The 21,457-nt window shown below is 40.7% G+C and overlaps 1 protein-coding gene across 4 annotated transcripts in view; it reads left to right on the forward strand.

Moving 5' to 3' along the window:
- RPS6KA2 (ribosomal protein S6 kinase A2) overlaps positions 1-21,457 on the forward strand; it is a 313,952-nt gene that overhangs the window by 250,190 nt on the left and 42,305 nt on the right. For all 4 annotated transcript variants that reach the window (XR_015708357.1, XM_087775453.1, XM_087775452.1 and 1 more), the window contains 3 exons: positions 6,576-6,646; positions 7,499-7,587; positions 15,667-15,731. Coding sequence is in view for 3 of the 4 variants with exons in the window: in XM_087775453.1 (XP_087631579.1) it covers positions 6,576-6,646; positions 7,499-7,587; positions 15,667-15,731 (225 nt within the window). In the remaining variant the exon portion in view is untranslated. The remainder of the gene's footprint in view (positions 1-6,575; positions 6,647-7,498; positions 7,588-15,666; positions 15,732-21,457) is intronic.

Genomic DNA, 21,457 nt, shown 5'->3' on the forward strand with positions numbered 1-21,457 from the left:
AGTTAGCCTGGAAAGTAGAAGAAAGCTCCTCACTGCTTAAGAAGTGAGGCCCTGGAAAACATTTTCCAAGAAGAGCTCTGCGAGGGATATCTAATAACTACAGTGCAGCTGCTTGGCTTAGGAGCAGGACCCAGTAACATCCTTCTGAGTGCTACACTATTTGACACTGGGATGGAGCGTCAGGAAAGTTTTTCAGAGAAGTATTGAACCCTCCACAGGCCAGCCATCTAAAATTAGGTCTTTGGGCGCTAACCTGCTCCCTCCTGAACCCATGCAGCCTCTTCAGTCTGTGGTGCCATTGCTGCTGAGGAGGATGAATGAAGATCAATGAGAAGTTGTTTTGTGACACTGTCATTTTTTAAAAGCTATATGAACCCTGTAGGTTTTTTGAAGCAGTTATTCCTAGCATCGTTTTATTAAGCACAGTGCTGTCCCTTGAACATTTATTGCTCTCGCAGGGATATGTTCAGATAACGAAGGTGATGCTGTTCTCTCCTGAAGCGTGCAGGCTGCACATCTACCCAAGTGCTCAGCGCATAGCCACTAACAGGCAACGCAGCACGGTGCAGCGCTGCAGCTGTGGCTCACATGGCACCTCACCATGGTTATCACGGCTCCCCTGCAGAACCAGGGAAGAAGCATAAATTAACGTAGCAACCTGCTCTTCTAATACAGCTCCATTTCCTGTGGTATGGAAGCTTTTAGGTAGCTATATATTACATTACAACCCACAATCCATAGAGTATGTTTAAATGTTTACCCTAAGCAGACAACTGGTGTCACCAAAGGAAGTAAGGATAGGAAGCAATGTGAAAAGTAGTGAAAATTTGGTGTGGGGAGGGCCTACATCACTGATTTAGCTGGTTGAGAGCAGTTAGTCTAAGGAAATAATGTAATTTATTACCTGAATTTAAAAGGAATGGAGCATCCTTATCTTCTATAGCCATAAATCCATTGTGGATGCTCAGCACTTCTGAACCATGTATGTTTATACAGGAAAATCAATAAGTTATGTCTTATGTAATAAATATATCCTAACCCTTTAAATTTTTTTGTTATATGTTTCATTTTGGAGGATAGCTGTACCTTCTCACTGTCTGTCTCCAGTTAAACATGATGGTGTATTTGGTGCATAGATTGTTTTTCTTTCAACTGCTAATAAACTTGGCTCCTTCCTACCTGCTTTTTCCTAGGCCTTAATTTTTTTTTTCCTCCATCTCTCTTTTCATTCCCTCCCCAAGGGATTCAATGTATTAGAATTAGAAAAGATAAGAATCCATATAAAAGGACCTGAGTTAAAGAGAGTAAAATCATTTTAACTGTAAGCTAATGCTTTAAGCCTTTGAGTGCTACCAGACATCTTAGAGAAAAATAGCTTTAATCAATTCAATCTTTTTTCCTTTTCAACAACTAACTGGTTGGGGCAGAAAAAGGGTATTTCCATACACTAAAAGTGCAGGAGGATTTTCTGGTGCTGTCTTTTGCTCTGCTGATCTCTCCTTGTTTTCCTTGGTCTGTCATTTGTATGTTCTCTTAGGGAAGCTGTTTTTCTGCCAGTCTGAAAAACTGAAGAGAATGAAATGGTATCCAAATGATTTATGAGCATTTTCCTCTAAGTTATTTGCAGTATTATGCAAAATATACAAAGAAAATATACCAGTTGGTGGCATACCCACAGACTGAAAGGAAGTGAATGTGATAGTGTAATTTTTATACCTAAAATTTTGATCAATAGAAGGAACATATGAGGCAGATAGTGATACAGTGGCCCGCAACCTAGCCAGAAGAGCAACCAAATGCTCTCTTGTCTTTTTTGTTCTGTGAAGAGGGATTAATGCTACTGTACGAAGAGTCAGGTTGTGCCAGCAGCTCCTTACCAACCTGTGTTGACCAGGGCACAGGCTAGAATCAAACTGAATGATCTTTGAAGGCAACATTAAATGTGGCATGTTGTGATCATTAATATCAAAACAAACTTATCTAAAAAAGACTAAATTCTGGTCTTGTCTTACTGCTTAATTATTAATTATGTTATTAATTATATTATTAATTATTACTCCGTGGGAGTTTTACTATTAACAACAGTCGAACTTCATTTACCATCAGCTAAGTCTTTGACACGGGCCACAAAACCAAAACTGTTATCTGCTCTGTTTGTTTGCTGCTCAGTTTGTTTGAATTGGTTTATGGTAGCTTAGTATGTGTCAACAGGTATAGTTATACAAATCTTGAAATTCACCCTTTCCAAGCATTCCAGAGGACAGTACCTGCCTCTCACTTAGTATTTGATGACAACGGCTAGGACCCAGTTAAAAGTTTGTGCTGGTGAATTTATGTGGTTTATCATGACCAGACAGATTTCATTTTCCGCCTTCCTGCATCTTACTCGTTGCATTGGAGATTTTGGATAGGACTTATTCTACAAAAGCTTTGCGTGAAGAGATCTGCATTAACAAGTGATTGACTTAAATAGTTAAAAAGTCATGTATATGACTAATACCTTTTCAGCTGTGCTGCAAGAGCCTTGATGCCCACATTGCCATCTCTGAAGCCCAGGTAAACTGGTCTGCACAATATAACATGCACAAGTCTCTTGGAAGGCCTCTCAAAGCAGTGGTTTTGTAGTTCATTGTACCAGGCGATTTACAAGGCCACAGACCTCATGGAAGTTGTACCTGTTTCAGTTCAGGAAAAAACACTGTACACCTTTGAGAGTCATGTGAGCAGAGAGGGGAATATAATTGGAGAAAGAAGGGGTGTGATGACTCAGTAGAAAGTCCCAAATAAAAAGAAATGTGTTTATGTTTGTCAGCAATGTAGTGAATGTGTAAGTAGTGAAGTCTTCACAAGAAAAGAATATATCCTTTTGGTATCCAGACAAAGTAGTCAGCACTGTAGTAATTTTGTAGTAACTGTACAGCAGCATTGGAAAAATCAGTACGAGATATCAAAGCAATACGATCTTGTGTTAGAAAATCCCATCATAACTCTTGTTTTATTCCCAATGCAAGGGATGGTCTTCACGAACAGTGTTCTGAATGTTTATGCTAGCTGCTATGTGAAGGTATTCTAGCCCTTTGCAAACACTAACTCATTATGCCTCACACTTCGCTAATAACAAAAAATACTTAATGCATTTTACAAATGACAAAACCGAGTGGCTGACTGGCTCCCCGCTACCTGGAAAATGACTGGAAGTGTTTGGAGGGGAACCCGTCTGTCCTGACAAAAGTGTCTCTCTCTGCTCTCCCAAACTGAGTGGTATCAAGTTGCTTTGTAACCCTGAATTTTATCCTAGGCTTGCAATACTTTAGCAAACTTGGGCTGAAGTAATTTGCACAATCTGCTCTCCTTCCATCTGCTAGGAAGATTCATCTGGCATTTACCCCAGGCTGTGGATTTTTTCTCATTTGTTATCTTCCTCAGTGACCTACCACGGTCACTTCTTGTATCCATTCCCTCAGGAAATGTGTCCCTCTTTCCAAAGGTCTTCCCACACACGTAGCTTTGAGGGTCTCCAGTGCTGGTGTTTTGCCTACTGAAACTGGTGATTGCCCTGAAAAGTAGAGAAAGGAAGCACTGCAGAGTACGTCGAGACCTAAGCAGGGGCTGGATTAGGTGACTCCAGAGGCCCCTTCCCATTGAGCTTTAATTCTGTGGTTCTCTTAATAGGCTGCTGAACTGGAACAGGGAATATTTGCCTTTCTTGTGGAATATTGGTACAGAAAGGAAGTCAAGGTTGGAGAGAAGCAAAGCCTTCTGAAGTACTGGCTAACAGAAAGTGGCCCTCCAGAATACCCAAGAAGCAAATCATTGGAAGGCAAGGAGCAAACAGATGATGGATACAGATGGGAAAGAGGGGAGAGTGAAAACTGAGTCTCCTGGGAAAACTATAGGGTCTGCTTTAATAGCCAGAAATACTACAGAGTTTCTTCACACCTAGCCTCAGCTCCTTGTCAACCTGCTGTGACCCATATAACTCTGTATTTATGTGGAAGGATGTTAGCAGCAAGCGCCCAATTCTGTTTGCATGTTTAGGTTTAGCAAAATGCTTGATTTTTTTAAAAAATAAGCAGGAAAACAGGTTGTTGTGCAGTAAAGCGGTAGCTTTAACTGATGAGATGAACTATTTCATTTTTTTTTCAGTCTTGTTATTTCATTTTTAACCTTCAACAGATGTAATCAGGACTGCAATTGAGAAACCAGTGCTTTCTTCCAGCTGCTGCTCAGCTGAGTTTATTGAAGTAAAAAGCTCTGGTACATTTAACTCGTTGTAGCTGCCTTTCGCTTTAAATATTGATGTTAAGTGCATTTCTTCTGAATCTGAATTAATCTCAACATTAGACCTGCGTAATTGGAGACATGTGGTAACAAAGTGCTAGCCATTAGTGCAGTGCAGTAAATATTCCCTGCAGCCTCCAGGACAGTCATTTCCCCTGCTCTCTCCTGTGACTTAAATGTCTTTTTTCCTTCCTTCCTTCCCTCTTGGACACTGCATCTGAATTTCTTGACTTCAGGTTTCTCGGCCTCTTGCACCCACGGTGCATTTGCAGATCTTTCCGTGATATCATGGTGGGTGGGAGCTACAATCATCTTCCCACGTAGTCATTGACCTGGCAGTTGCTTATATCTGTGTCATCTGCATCAGCAGTGTCAAGCCCATTTCTGCCAAAATAAATGAGCTGTAGCAGTCATTGTTAGTGCTGTTAAATTAGATTTATTATAACAACAAAGTAACGTGAGCAAGTGTAAGTGAACATTAGGTACTTACCCTGAACATAAACCCTTCAGAAATCATGAGGGTTTGGTACAGTATCTGCCACTTCTGCTGCTGCCCTGGGAAGCAATGTTCTCTGCCCTTCATTCCTGGTATGTCTGAGCACTTTTATCAGGACTAAGGCTCTAATGGGTCAGAATTACTTTAAAAATGGTGCCTGAGCTCCAGTGTCATTTAGTCAGTTTTAAAAATTCTCCCCCATCGTGTTTCTTTTTAGAAGACGAGCTGCTTTTCTCCAGCTCTAGCAGGCAGCTCTTCTCTGGACTCTCCTAGACCAAGCAGGAGTTAACACATTTGTGTTTTCCAAATCTTGTTTATATTTGTCAGCCATACACACTTTTTAAAAGTGTTTTGCCCTTGTTTCTGCTATGTGTTTTGTTGCCTTGAGGTAATTTTTAACTAAGGCAGATTAAACCTTCAGTTAATTATAGTCAATTAGTTATTTGGCTTCTAAACCTCTCCTCTGCCTTCCTTCCAATACTAGCATAACAGTTTCACGGTTACAGTTTTCTTATGTTTTCTTATATTTTTCTTACGGTATGGCTATATTTAACCTGGGAAAAGGGAAGAGTCAGGCTGTGGGGCAGTCTGACACAGGTTTTGGTAATGAAAGGATCCTTTTTTGCACAAATATGCTTTCTAAGAGCAGTGAAGCTACTTGTGTGATAAGGTGCAAAAAATACATAAGGGTTGCATAGTCTGTCCTGCCTTAACAGGTATTTAATTATAGCAATGAATATTAATTAGTAGGTACTTATTATAGTAGAACAGATCCAAAGCCTGAGTCACAGACATAAGCGAGTAACAATTCTCCTTACCCTCAATGGACACTGCCCTCCTTTGTGCCCAGGCTGAATTATGTTCTTGGTGTCTTTGTGTTTGGTGATGCGTAACCTTCATCATCCCTCAGTCAGAGGAACCAGCTGCCACTCATACCCCAATGAAACACTGTGGCAAGAGCTGCATGAAGGACCTGGTATTGAATCTATATTAGGCGAGCTTCTTTGGCCATTTGATTTTGTTGTTTTGGGGGGTTTTTTTACAAATGTGAAACTCCTATCAAATTTACTGAAAGCACGAATCTGTTTCAAAGGAAGCACAACTGATTGATGTTTTCATGTGTGAGTTAGGCAAATAATTGATGATGATTGCTGAGTTTTGCTTTGAGATTTGGGTTCAGTTAAATGAGACAGTTGCAAAATTCATCACTGAATACAGCCAGGGGAACCAAAATGGGAGAGAAAAAAGCACGCTCAAATGCCTTGAGAATGTGGGGTTCGTGCATGTTTCTCCTGCAAAGGATAGCAGTGACGTCTCTAAGTGGTGCAGATATACAATCAAAAAGGTGGTTTGACTCAAGCTAAAGAGATCAGGGGTGGCATGTTGAACCCATTTTTTTTGCACCACAGTCCATGCCAAACACCTAAGAACAGCCATACCCGTTCAGACTAAGGGTCTCTCCAGCCAAATATCTCATCTTTAGCATTGGCCATAAAACAGGTGCTGCATAATAAACTGTATATATGGTACTTCTTCCCAAACATTCCAAAACTTGACCCCAAGTATCAGTGTAAACAGTTTGTAACAAGATCCTTGAATGAAACAGTCAAGTTGGTCCTTCATGTTCTGCATAATCCAGAGCTGCTGTGTCATTTTTTTTCTGAAGTACAGCCTGTTGGACCATTTCTTTTCCTCAAATTTTCAGTTGTGTTGGAAATAGGAGGTGGGTATGGTGTCTATCAGCTATGCAGACCGTCTCAACGCTCATTTGATTTACCATTTTGTTGTTACTCCACAGTTTGAGATGCTGACAGGATCGTTACCCTTCCAGGGAAAAGACAGAAAGGAGACAATGGCACTCATTCTCAAGTGAGTACTGAAACTGCTTTTGTTCCTCTAACTCTGAGTTAACTGTACCCTACAGGCAGCCTATAGGTCCTAAGTATATGAAGGTTAGAGAATAATAATGTGCATAATGCATTTTTCAAAGCTGTGTAAGACATGAATTTGTTAAAGCATGCACAGCTGATGCCTGCATGTAGCTCTAAAATTGCCTTCAGAATAAATAGTAGGAAGTGAATTGCAGAGAGGGCCTTACAAAAGAAGTGTATCTTACTTTCTGTAATAAAGAATGTCATTATCCACACAAATGTAGGAAGAGTCAAATTTCTGCAGGACAGCCTATGTTTTGTTGTTGCCAAGTTTCAAATATTTTCCTTTGCAAATTTCCTGTTCATTTAATGTTAAGTGCAGGCATAAGTATTTAAAGCTTCTCTTTGCTCAATACTGCATTATTTTCTCTGTAAAAGTGAATTACCAAGGGAAAAGTTTGATTCCCTTTAATCGATATATGGTTCAGTGTAGTGACTTTCATGAAGTTTTGTTTGCTTGCTTAAGTTCCTCTTGATTCCCAAATTTATTCCAGCAAGCTAAAAAAGTGAAAAAATTTCTGTAGGAAAATGACCTATTTAGGTTGCAAAGGTGTTATGAAATTCATTGGATCTACTCTACCTCTAGTGAAGCCAGTGGTAAAACATTCTTTAACTTCAACAGAACAAGATCAGGTCCTCAGTCTGTATTGCATTATGCTTAGGTAGCCTTTGGTCACCAAATTCATGTGTCTGCCCGTCCTGACTATTACAATTCCACTTTTTAAACCACAGTGGAATGGAGAAAATCTTTGAAAAATCTATTATCTTTTCAAGTGTTGTGTTCTTTCAGAGCCAAGCTGGGAATGCCGCAGTTCTTGAGCATAGAAGCCCAGAGCCTGCTGCGAGCCCTCTTCAAAAGGAACCCCTCCAACAGATTAGGTATGCGCACGCATTCAATCGGGGCATTTGTTATGTGCACTCTGCCTTGTCCAGCGGTGGTTATTTCTCTCCATTCATCTTCCCTGATAGTTATCCTCTTCCTTACGCGGCATTTTCCATTCCTTCCCAGAGCGTAGTGAACCTTGAGTGCTACTAGAGAAATTTGCAAAGAGCACAGGCAAACCATTGGAATCTAAAACATGATATTAGCTTGTATTTTATTTTTTCAGTGAAGAGGGAGTGTAAACCACCAGCATTTATGAAGGGTTTAAGATAACTGCTGCGTATGATAATATAGGGAACTAAGAAACACGTATCTTTAATTCTCTATAATTTAGCTGCAAATCTGAGGTGGGAAGAAAAAGGGAGTAGAATTTGTCTCTCCCATTCTCAAATACATTTCAGTGCTGTCTCATTCTGTTTGCTGGGAACATTTTCACAGTGGGCTTTCTTCTTCGTTACCCTAAATTTATTATCTCCTTTCTTACTAATGTGTTTTCACCCTTTGTTAATAATCCTATTTAAATTGTGGTAAACTAGAAGGATGAGTTGGATCATGTATCTTATGCCATTTGTACCTTTGTTTGGGGGTTTTATTAAGAAATTCATTGCATTTGGCGAGGTCATGGACAATGCCTGGTGCATGATTTTCATTGCAAATTTGGTCTTCGGTTTTTACGTGGAAAAATAAGAACGGTCATATCAAGTGAATGTTATGAAGATAATAGCACTGTATTATTTTTCATTTAAAAATCATATCTAGTTCTGTGAAAAAATTTGGAGGTTTCTTTTTTCTCCACAGAAAAAAATCTCTCATATTCTGCATTTTGGATGAACAAGGGAAGAATTTGCTTCTAAAGGAAAGGGACAAACCTTTCCTTTGTATCTCTGTTGGGGTTTCTGTGGCCTTAGGAGCAGGAATTGACCTTAGGAGCAGGAATTTAATCCTTCAATTCTGTAAACTGTATCACAAGAAGAGAGCTGATGGGTCATATTTAAATATGTGATTGACTGTCATTGCCATCCATGGGAGTTTTGGCAGCTAATAAATGACTTGTCTTTTAGGGAATGGCATAGACTGGTTAAATATTGAGAGTTGTGAAAAGCAATTTGCTGTTCTCTCTTGCAACTGTTTATGCTTGTAAGATTATTTCAGATTGGAGATGTAAAGTTAGAAGCAAAAAGCTAAATTACTAAATGGCTTGCTCTGAGATGTGGAAAGAGCAAGAGGTGCAAGAGAGATTCCTCTCTTTCCTTCTTGCAGTACCCACACTCACTTCTCAAGTGCTGGAGGTGGTGCTACGGAAGGTCTGCTGCGTAGTGCTTGTGGTCCTCTGCGTAGCAGTCACAGCATTAGCGGCCAGACAGGCAGCAGAGCATGAAACACTTGACAGCCCACTGCCATCACCATCTGCCTGAGCTGCTCCTGCAGTTTCTAATAGGCACACATGGGTGTGCACACACACGTACGGAAGATGCATGCTCTGTTTTGTGCCTTTGAGCTTCTGCTTGACCTTTTCTTGCTCTGGTAGCTCTGTCCCTTGCTTCAGGTGGGGCAGCGTGTCGGCTATTCCCGTCCTCTGTTTTATACTGAGCACTGTCAGACTGTCACATTTTAGGTGAATGAATGTTTTCTGCCTGGCTGCAGCAACTCAGTTGGAGCCCCTGCCTCACTGTCGTGGTTTAACCCCAGCCAGCAGCTAAGCACCACACAGCCGCTCGCTCACTCCCCCCCCCCGGTGGGACTGGGGAGAGAATCAGAAGAGTAAAAGTGAGAAAACTCATGGGTTGAAATAAAGACAGTTAAATAGGTAAAGCAAAAGCCGCGTGCACAAGCAAAGCAAAGCAAGGAATTCATTCCCATGGGCAGGCAGGTGTTCAGCCACCCTCAGGAAAGCAGGGCTCCATCACGCGTAACAGTTACTTGGGAATACAAACGCCATCACTCCAGATGTCCCCCCCTTCCTTCTTCTTCCCCCAGCTTATATACTGAGCATGATGTCATATGGTATGGAATAGCCCTTTGGCCAGTCTGGGTCAGCTGTCCTAGCCATGCTCCCTCCCAGCTTCTTATGCACCGGGCAGAGCACGAGAAGCTGAAAAGTCCTTGACCAGTGTAAACTCTGCTCAGCAAGAACCAAAACATCAGTGCGTTATCAACATTATTCTCATCCTAAATCCAAAACGCAGCACTATACCAGCTACTAAGAAGAAAATTAACTCTATCCCAGCTGAAACCAGGACACTCACGCAGAGGTCAGACACAGTGGCTCAGCTGTTTTCTGAGAGAGCCTGGCTCCTGCAGACAAGGACAGTATGGAGCAAGCTGCCTCTTGCTGCGACCGCTGGGGAGAGCAGGAGCCGAGAGCCCTTGCTCCACGCGGGGACCAGAGGACAACCCGACCTCCTGCAGGGCTGGGCGTGAATGGGGAGCCAGTCCCTCAGCACGCTGCTGTGGCCCGTCTCCTCCTGGGGGGACACCTGCATGGCCTGCGGAGGGAATGCCCTCCCATAGGTTTTACCTCTTGACCTAAATGGTAGCTCTTGTAGTCTGATATGCTTCAGAGATGATAGTGCAAAACCACATTTTCTCAGCAGGTTTCAATTGCTCTCAAGCAATTTGCTTGACATCAGGAAAATTAGGGTCTTGGGATTTCTAAGTTTAATCTACATTCAGAAAAATAAGATGCTGCAGCAAATATAAACTTTTCCCCACTCCACCCCTCTGTTCCTTTCTGCTGTTTCCTCCCTGTCTCCAGCTCTTGGTTTTGTTCTGCTCTGCTTGTTTTGTGGCTTCCCACAAGCTGCTATCCGTCCAAAATGGGGCTCCAGTGAAGTCAGTGGGGGTTTCTGGATACTGATCCTTAAATGAAAAGATACTCACTAAAATAAGCAAAGTTGCTTAGTTTTAGCCATGACAGTTCTAGCCCCCATATTGTCTCCTTTTTAATAACGGGGAATTGCTAAGGGTCAAGGTTTTAAACCTGAGGTTTATTGAAATACTGGGAAGTCCGGGAGAAAGGAAGATATTTATAACACAAACATCCAAGGAAATAAAATCTAAAAGAGTAAGAGAAAAATAGATCTTAACATTTCAGGGGTAGGGGTGGAAAGCTTCTGAAGGTTCTCACTGTTTTAACTGATTGAGAATCAGCACGAAGGACGATGAAAACAGACTTGTTGGTAATGAAAGAAGGAATACTTAAATGGTTGGCCTAAATACTGAACAGAAGTCAGTAGATAAAAGGACTGCTTTAACTTTGTGGATTTTAGCTTTTTCTGGGAAAGGAATAATAGTCTGGAGTTAAAAGAAAAGTAGGCTTAGACATCCTGTTTTGAAAAATCTTTGGAAAATTAATGAAGCATGCTCAAATAAATGAACCATATTATGGATTAAACACTTATTTTCAGTCATTGTTTCAGAAGTCTGCAATTCTGGAAAGTGTTTATATTTAGTTCCAAAGTGTTTTTAACATTGGCAAGATGAAAGATGCTGATCTTCAAAAATCATTTTATTGTGGCTACCATCTTGCTTTTACCATTTGATTTTGATATCTTAACAAATAGAAGTAAAGATTGACGATGTATTCTAAAATTTTGCTTTGAAACTTTATTTTGAAGCTTTGGATTATTAATGGAAAAAAATATTAGAGTTGAAGGGAGATACTCAGACAAGGCAGAGAAGGAATTTAGTAATCCAATTTACCTGATTCTATTTTTAAGTCTGGTGCCCATATTAATGCTTTAGAACAAATTTTTAAGGAATGGAAAGTCTTCCTTCCTTTGGCATCCCTTGTTATAGGCACTGTCTGTTCTTTTCTGAGCCTATACACTCTGCTGTACAAATAGTCTGCATAGCACTGCTTTGGTAGTATTGTTCTGATTAAGTACAACAAATTTCAGATTATGGACGAGTATAATTTTAAATTCTTAAAAGAAACTAACTGGAATATCCAGGCAAACAAGGAGTAAGTATCTCGGAAAGGAAATTGTACGATGAAGGTGTTAGTTCACTGCCTTGCCAGGAACTTAGGTAAGGGACTAATTCTTACTTGCCCTAAGGCTTGGATCTACTCAGGTAGGTAATGAATGTAAAGAGATTTCAGGAACTCCCCACACTGCTGAGCCGTATAAAGGTTCCAGAGTCCTTATAATTGAGAAACTTGGCCAAGAAAATATAGAGCAAAAGCATGTGCTAGTAGATTCAGAGTAAAAGCCAAATAAATGGTTATTATTTCCTTAATCCCATGTTCTCAGAGGAGATACATTCTGCTTTGGCACATAGAAAACTTTGTTTTTCAATTTTATAAGATGACGAGTTTTAAAAAACAAGTTTCACCTTTGTCAGAGTGACTGTAGACACTTTACAAGACAGACAGATCTTTCTTGTAAACCTTAGGAATGCATTTCAAAAAATCTAGGACACTAAAATTTTATTATCCAAAACTAAAATTCTGGAAACTCTTTCTGCTCATTTTGAATACCCAAATAATCAACTTTCAAATTTCATAGGTCTCCCTTTTTCTGCTTTCAAGGCTCACATTGTCCATAATGATTCAGCAATCAAAACCAATTACAAATAAAACATTCTACTGTTACTACTCGCAGACACTTTTATTACAGGCATAAAACAATCTTAGATAATCAAGTTCTCGCTTATTAACATGAGGCTGCTTTTATATAAATCCTTGCACTCTATAATGTGTTTAAACTGGCAATTTGATCTGAAAGCATTATTTATCTTCTTGGACCCTCGTGGGACTGGATGGCATGTAGGAATATTTGCAGGCAGTAGGTTTCATTGTGCTGATTATTCTTTACAGATAGCTTTGATTACTAAATTGAAGTTAAAGTGAAGTTAAAAAAAACAGTTAAAAAGTTAAAAAACTCCACCATAAGTACTGGTGCCTATCCTCTCCCATGGACTGCCACAGTGGGGTCAGGGTCGCCCCTCCCGGCTCCCAGAGTTGTCCCCAGTTGAGGAGAGGACCAGGCCGCATGCTGCTGCCCGTAGCCACAGCACATGGCCCAAGAGGGAGCTGTGTGCTACACCAGCAGGTCGCATGGCAGGAAGATCAGGGAATAAAAACTGCAGGAAGCACTGAACCTTCTCCATGGTGTAAAATCAGCTGCTGGGAATTGGAAGTCCTTCACTCGTTGCAAAGTTAGGCTATTACTGTCCTAAATCTCTTTAATACGTTAAATTAACCAGAGATAGAGTCAAACCGTGGCACTCCTAACAATGTATTCTCTCTGTGCCAGAGCTCTGAGGTGGCCCCAAGTGGGAAATGCTAATTTTTCAAACAAATGCCTATGTCAACTGCATGCTGCATTCCTTGCTGCACACTGCAGTCCTCCACTGATGGAAGTAGCTATGGGTGGGCTTTTTCCTTGGTTCTGCTTTTTGTGGTTTTGTGGAAAAAAGAACACCAACAGTAGCAAAAAAGTGTGGCTTTCAAATGGATCATGTGAAAAAGGCAGGTTATTCCCATCACACAATCATGTAACCCTAAGCCTACAAAAGAGGGAAAAGGGAAACAGTGAGAAAGGGACAGAGCAGAGAAGACTGAATGCATCCGTAGTTATCCTCCATCTAGGGAATGCTACCAGTACCTTACAATGTCTGTAGCATTTATCCCAGTCCTTCGGGTTTCATCCTTATGTATTAAAGAGCAACTACTGCACGTTGCAAAGTTTCCAGTCACCACCACTGAATGCAAGACGTTTTTCACAGATATTTCTTCTCTGAAGAGTTGCTTAATGTAATTCTCTTCAGAGTAACTGTGTTGGTTTCATGTTTCTGTTGGCATTGCTAAAATCAGAATGAATCTGCCAAGGGTATCTCGTGCAGACTTTAGACTGTGCATTGGAAAAACACGCTGAGGAAGACATAGAACAAGTCTTATTACTATCTAAGTCTTAGTATTTTCTTGTTCAGTACCCAGGGGCTGTAAACAACTGCCTAGGGAAGAGTAAAAATATGGTAAGCATATGTGATACTTCACCCAAATGCTCTCCCAGTCTACACCTGCTTTAAGCTCAAGCAAGGGGTTTCCTGAACCTCTTGTGGTTTGTCAATGAAGTAATCTTCAACAGATTTCATTTCAACATACTTTTCTGGTCTCTCCCTGAACCCATATAAATATTTTGCATCCACATCATCTTTTCCAAGAAATTCCATGTCACACAACTATCTTTTGCCTGAGGAAACATCTCCAGATTGTTCTGAACCTGACTCCTGCTAGCATCATTTAATGACCTTTGTTTTTGTACTGGAAAGGATGTGGAAGAGTTAATTCCTATCCCCTCATTCAAAAAAACATGACCTTTTAGAACTGTATTGTATACCCCCTCAGTCATCTGTTTCCACGTTGAAAAGTCAGTAATTCCATACAATTTCTTCTTGCCCTTCTGTGATTTTTCCTACCTTTAATAAATATACCCTTTTATAGGTGAGGATGTCAACTACTTTCCATACTCAAGCTGTAGGTGTACAACAGACTTATACAGTGAAAATGTAATGATGTTCTCCCTTTTGTCCTCTTTTCTCTTTCCAAGATTTGATTTCATGTTGTGTTTCCCTAGAACAGTCCAATCACAACCCAAAGACCTCACTCCTGAGGGGGGATTATCACCTCTGAGCACATAATTTTGTATGGCGGGCTAGGATTGCTTATCCTCATGTGTGCCACTTACATTTGTCTATACTGTAAGATTACCAGGATGGGGAAGAACATTCCTCTTGCGTTATTATTCAGGAGGCCTGACAGACTGCATGTTATGCAGGCCTGCATGTAATGTTCACAAAGTGTTTGCTTTTCATATCCATTCATCAGTGAATGTTAAGCACGCTGTAGGAAGCCGTTCCTGATCAGTGCCTTTTGGCAAACATTGGTAATGTCTTGTACACAAGGAGAGCAGATGTCACATTTTACAAAAGCTTGAGTTGACAAGACCTTTCTAAAGCTGCTTGTAACATTGATCTTCAAAAAGTACAAATACTGTGTATAAAAAGCTGAGTCCTCTGAGGTGCCGAGTGCCTTTTGCAAGGTGCTTGTGAATCCCAAGTCCTTTTGGGAATCAAGGATGCTCAGAATCCTTGTAAAGAAGTGCTGGGTACCTTTCAGCAAGTGATTCGAAAATTGCAATGCAAAGTCTTTGCTTCCAGATGTTATTGCTCCTACTGAAAAATGAAAGGTGCTATTAATAAAGTCAAATCAACCCCGGAAATGGCATGCTAAATCATCTCTGACAGTTGTTTAATTATTACTGAGCACCTGTTGGGTTTTGTGATGGCACTGAAGCAAATAAATTCAACTAAATAGAAAAGGCAATCTTCAGTGAAAACAAAAGGCAAAAGTAATGAAAGAAGTAGATTCATTACCAGATCTCAGAAGAGTTTCCCTAAATTTCCTATGGAGTAATGTAAGAAAAAAATTAACAATATTATCAGTGAAGGAAACGTACCAGAGAGAGTGATGATTTTGGCACTCACGCAAATTTGAAGGCGATATTTGACAAGGGGGAACCTAAAACCCTGGCTTACCTCAAACCATTTGGAGCCTTTTGGTATTTTGGGTCTGAACTTACTTGTAGTGTAGCTTTGCCCATCTGTGGAGAATGGGTAATTAGACAAGATTTGAAAGTCGGTACAGATAGCAGAGCTGCTGCTGGTGTCAGGGAGCAGCAGGAGCCCTGCCGTAGTATTAGGGCATCTTGGGGCCTCTCCTGGCCTCGCTGGTGCATGCGCTCTGCTGCAGCTGAAATCCCATGTCTCATCTGAAGCCTGAAAAGAGCAGCTACTCAGCCTTGGCACCAGCCTCAATTAGAGAAAAGTAAAAAACCCTCAGCCATCAGATGTTCATTAATGAAGTGCCATTGTCTGTAGTTATGGTTTATACTGTTTATACTGTTATGGCAGTTGCACTGTTCAGGGTTTCTTGACTAGAAGAAATATTTAGATGGTGCGTCCGGCTTTGTCAGAAGAAAAGAGGGGATGGGAAGGAAGGCTGGAGAAGAGATGTCATGCAGCACTTTTCTAAGCATGACTTTATTCTGACTCTTTCATTCTCTTGTCAGGTGCTGGATTTGATGGAGTGGAAGAAATTAAACGTCACCCTTTCTTTGTTACTATAGACTGGAACGTAAGTGGAGCTGCATTTTATTTAATTTTTTAAATTATTTTTCTTAGCTAAATTTTTGAAGACAAACTGCCATGCCTAGAAAAAAGATGAAGTGAACTCTAGCATAGAGTACCCAGGAGCTAGAGCCTTTTAAGTGGGTGCCTATGTCTCTTGCATACATATATACGTCTGTTCACGTACCCACAAATGAAAGAAATAGAAACCTGCTTTCAGCATTGCCAGTTATTTCTAACTGCTTGTCTCTGTTTTGTCTGATGGTCTGGCTTACTACCTGAGGCTATTTGTAGTGTTCTGCAGAATAATTTCCACGTTCAGCTCTAATAAACCTGATGCATTGATTGTGGGAGCTGGACTGGAGTGAAAATGAGCAGCTCTAAATGAAAGAATTCCTGTAATATTTCAATCACAAAGGAAACCACAGCCAAAGGACTGGGCTTGAAAGAGATACTCCAGACGGAAGCGATGTGATGCTCTATGTCCCTCCATCTGTCTGCTTTTATGTTCCATATTGAAATACTTGCCCCTTCTCACTGGATCAAGCAAGCTGGACTAAATGCTACTTTTATTCTTTCTGATATCAGGGGCCTCCAGGAATCAGTTTCTCTCTTGGAATTATTCAGAGCAGCCCCAGGTCTGCTCTTACACATATCTGCCAATAGTGACTCGAAGGAGCTCCCAGACGTCCAGGCACACCCTTTTCCCAAACACCACCTGGTGCTACTGCAACTGGCTGGGTATTGGCAGAGCTGGTACAGCAGGCTGTACAGCAGGTTGTGCTACTTTATGCTGGGGGAATCGTAAATCTTCCAACACGATAACTTTGTTGACCCCTTCTGTCACTTTTGGCCTAAGTGACCATAGGACAGGATCTGACCCTCCCACTATATTGCGATGGGGGCTACAGAAAAGCACAACATAGATGGCTTTTCAGAAGAGTGATTTTACATCACTGAGTATACAAATCAACCGGCCAGAACAGGAAACAGCAACTCCTCTTACAAGTGGTTGATGTTTTATTGAGTTGAGTCATTAATTTAACATCAGCACTCAAAATTGGAACAGCAAACATTTGATCAAATGTAACATGGTTCAAATAAGACATGTCGGACGTGATTCACAGAATGGTAAACAAGGATTTCTTTTATTGCTGTCAGCTACAGCTCATAAAGCTGGTGGTAGAGATTAGCTAAGTATTCAATTTAGACTTGCAAGAGGCTAAACCTCACATTTTCAGCGTCATATTTGTTCAAATCAACTTATTTTTAGACAAACCTGGAGGCAAACACTTTTCGTTCTTGATCTGGACATCTGCCAATGCATCAGAGCTCCGTTTGCCACATCCTCTAGAATTTTATAGTTTAATTTTATTAATTTAACCTGTGTTATGGTATTGTTATGTCTCTTTAATATTTGATCTGAATTCACTCACGAATGCTGGTGTAAGAGGTCACATTGATGCAGTTCTCGCTATAAATTCTGATAAAACAGCATGAATGTATGTGACAGAGCCATTCTCAAACCTCTGCCCAGGGCTTTAGAGTAAAGTGAATTCCTCTGTGAAAGCACATTTTGTGGTGCCCAGGTGGCCTTTGAAAGACCCACAGAATCATTTATTTTGGAAAAACTCATGAATCTAATTTCAATTGCATGTTGAAGAGTTGGCATGACTCATGAGCATGTTAAGAGATGATCAATGAAGGTGGAGTTTGAGGTTTTCCTTTATGGCCCAGCTGACTTTTAGTCCCATTACATATGTTCTGGAGTCTAGATTCTCTTTCCTCTTTCTGCTTCTTACTAATCATGAGATTCTGTATAAAGACTTTACATTTATGAAAACATTAAGTGAAAACAAGAAATAGAGAACCCTGAAGTTGGGTTCTTTATTATTATTATTTTCTGTATTCCTCTGATATCTCCGCAGTCCTCAGCCTTGCAATCAAAATACAGGTCGGGTGCATACATCTTAATGTAATAAGGAGCACTGGAGCAGTGAGAGGGTTTCTCCTTCTTCTGTGTTTGCTAGTGGAGCAGCTGAGTAACTCATGACAGAGAAATGAGACTCTGCATCTTGGAAAGGTTTTCAGCAAAGTCAGTTCTGGACTGTGAGACTCCTCAAGACCACCTTCTCTTATGAGGTTTGGTGATTGTTTCAAGCTCAGCTCTTTAGGGAACAATTTCATGCCCGTCCTAAGGAAATCATACAGTCCTCCATCATTTGAAAAAGTTCTTATGGACGCGTTAGGGAAATATCTACCATGAAGAGACTAGGTATCCTTCAACATGACTTGGAGCTAGAGAGGAAGGTGGATTTAATTGCCCTTTGATGTCTTATCTAGCCTCTAACTTTGCTGTAAAATGTAGCTGTAAAGACCCGTTTTAATCCAACATAATTAGTGCTTACTGTACTCTCTTGGAGACAGACAGATCATTATTACACAGATCAGCTATCATCTTTGTAATACATTTTCTCATTTAATCCTAATTTTACTATCGCTCATGGAGATCTTGGGAGGCTTACCTAGTTACAGCAGCAGTATTGTATGCATTTCAGAGCGGTGTGAGCCAGCCTGGCCCTGAGGTGAAGCCAGGACTTTGCCTTACAATGATTACCCAACCAACTGTTAACACGGTCTCCGTGGGCCCAAACAGAGCAGGGTCAGAGAACAGAAATGGATCAGGCACAGATGTTTAGTGCTAATCTCTGTACTGCTGCAGGAAGAAGAGTCCCCGATGCCCTCATTTTGTTCTTCCATCATGTATACAGAATCTCTCGCATCGATTTGCAGGCAGTCAGCAAACAACATTGTAGAGGCAGGACATGAATGTTGATTTATTTTATACCTTGGTAACATAAAGACCTCAGAGAGCAAGAGGAAAGCTCTCTTGGAGAGCTTCTGAACTACTTTGGCAGCTATGATAGACAGGACTGCTGCAACTGACAGCATAGAACCTTTCAGCGACTGCAGGAAAATGATCCTTCATCAAGAGTCCCCTTATCACGAAGGGTCAGAATGGGTTAGTGCCTTCTAGAAACCCAGTGTGAAACAGGTCTTTTTTTAAGATTTTTCTTACAAGAGTGACATGATAACCAAGAACAAACTGCCAGGTTGCTTCATCTCAGTTTAAAAGAGATTCAAAGCAGAAATGAGAGTTACCTGCTTCCTTCCAAGTTGTGTGTCAAGTCTAGGTATCACAGTGATGAAGTCGTTAGAATCACAGGCAGAAACGTATAAATTCGATCTTCACGTCAGAGTGCTGTCAGAGCTGTTCCCATGGGGTTTGGATCTGGGCTTGGTTATTCTCTCTATTGCTGAAGTGTTTACCTGTTGGAGCAGTTGTTTCCTACTTGTTTCCCATCTTCCACTGTCTTCAAACAGACACAACCAGACAGTGTTTGGTTTGGATGAAGGCAGCGAACACAGTGGAAACAACACACGCAGTGTAAAAAAGCCCCCTGTTAGGATGCTGCAGATGCTCATGCCACGCACAGCAGTGCTGAGAGCGTGTGACCACTGCAGTAGGTGCAATCCTGGAAAACATGAGCGTGGCCAGAGAATGACCGTCCTCCTCCCGTCCTTTCCCACAGCTGCTTTACGTCATTTCCATGTTCCAGGGTGCCGTTCTTCAGTACAAATCTCCAGCCACCCTAAGTTTAACTTAACTTAGTAAGTAGCACTAAATGAACTGTGGACAATCCGCCACACAGTTTTTATGCCCAAACTTAAATTGTGGCATGAGCTGATCTCTGTAAAAGTCTAGGTTTTACAGCTATCATCACCCAGTAACAAAACCCTAAATTCCTACTTCCCAGGGTGAAAAATAGATGGTTTCTGCAAATATCAGTCTTACTGCTCTAAGGCATTTAGTAGGCACTGTGACACAAATTCAATAGCTCCTTTGTTAAATGAATGGACTGTCTTTCATGATCAAGGCTGGGATTCACAGGAAGGAGATCAGATGTCAAAATCCTTCTGAGTTTTACCTGCTTACTACCCTTGCACCCCCTTTTCTCCCTAAGACAAGCAGACCCAAACCAAGTTGACCTCAGATAATTTCAGTCATTGGCTCTGAGAAAGCACAGTCTGGTTCCTGATTTTTGTATTACTGTTTCTTCTTTCCAGGTCACGCATAAAGAATTTCTGCCTTTTCATTGAAAATGAAAAATGAAATCCCTTTTTGCAGACTGCAGTCAGAGGAGTGGGCTATAAACAGTAGTTTTTGTTTAGGTGGCAGGCTAAATTGGAACTAGAGCAAATGACATGCTAGAAAAAGAACTGTCAAATACAGCTGAGGGAAGGAGTGGGAAGAAAGTGGACTCAAGTTCTATTTCCTTCAATATTAATCAGAGATCAAACTAAACTGAAAATGTGAATTATTTAATTGCAGATTTTACCAACAGGAAAAATTGATCCCAAGGTCTGAATTCTGCTAGCTTTTCTATCACTTGCAGGCAATAATGTTGAGCCATTAATCTAGGAGAGGACAAACATTTTAGAAGGTAGTTCATCCTTTTGTCTGCTGATTGGGTTTTCCATGACAGGTATATGTATCAAGGGAGTTTATTCTCACAGTGCAAGTGCGTCACTGTGGAGGGTAGTATCTTTCTGTTTCTAGAAGGTGTCTAAGTAGTAATTCAATTCTTCATCAAAGAAGCTCAGTTGAGGAAATGACTAAATATTTTTTAATTAAATTAAACCATTTTCTTTTTCTTGATATTTGCCAGGCACGTGTACAGGGCATTTACATCTCTGGGTTTTTTTAGGAGTGCATTTTTTTTAAGATGATGAAAAATTAACTGCTTATAAATAACAAGAGACAGACGCATGTCGCAGCATTTTGTTATTAGTCTCCCTGGTGTATTACTTGAGTCCCAGCTGAGGAGGTGTTCAGATGAAGCTCATATCAGGGATCTGGCAACATACATTAAGAAAAGGTCATTGGGACCTGGGGGAAAATTAGTTATTTCAAAAAAAAGGTTTTTGTCCCAAATCATAAAGGAAGTTGTAGTGAAGTATCAGAAGCTCATAGTTTCTCAGACTGCTATAGAACTGTGTTCTAGTTAATTCACAGGTACTTGTTAGCCTGAAGGTACTGATTCTCAAAGTCTCAGAAGGATGTGAGGGTTGATAAGTAGACAGAAGCATGGACATGTATCCAGGTGTGAATATCTAAATCAGTACTGTCACACCTTGGAGTTCATCACCCTCATTCTGTGGATTATGCAGTCCCTCTGCAGAGCCTCTGGATCTGACAGCCATGCGTGATGCACAGTGATTCCTGATACCTGTCAGTCACTTTTTTCTGTGATAAGTCAATGCTGTGGCCAGTTTAAAAAAAATGGGGGTGGGATGTGGGGAGTTATTCTTTACTGGGAAAGAGAGAAATTACATTCTCAATAAAACATTAAGGGCTAAGGAATACATTTCTCCTTTACAGATGTGGAAGCAATATGGATGAAAAAAAAAAAAAATCTTCAGCTTCGTATACTGGTGCAAAAATAGCACACATGTAATGATCTTAAGCACCCAACCTGAAATTTAAATGCTTCAGTTAGCACTAACATATCCAAAGTCTCTTCTGAATGCCTAATAAGATACCCTAAAATAATAATTTGGATATGAAAACTGTGATTTCAACTGGGACAGCTGGGACCCTGTTCCCATTAAAATAGGTGGTGGAGGAACTCCCAGTGACTTCTGCATACAGAGCCAGGATTACCATGACTT

This window comes from Nipponia nippon, unplaced genomic scaffold (assembly GCF_047370975.1).
Source record: "Nipponia nippon isolate SJK-2023a ecotype South Korea unplaced genomic scaffold, ASM4737097v1 scaffold_4, whole genome shotgun sequence".
NCBI classification, from domain to species: Eukaryota; Metazoa; Chordata; class Aves; order Pelecaniformes; family Threskiornithidae; genus Nipponia; species Nipponia nippon.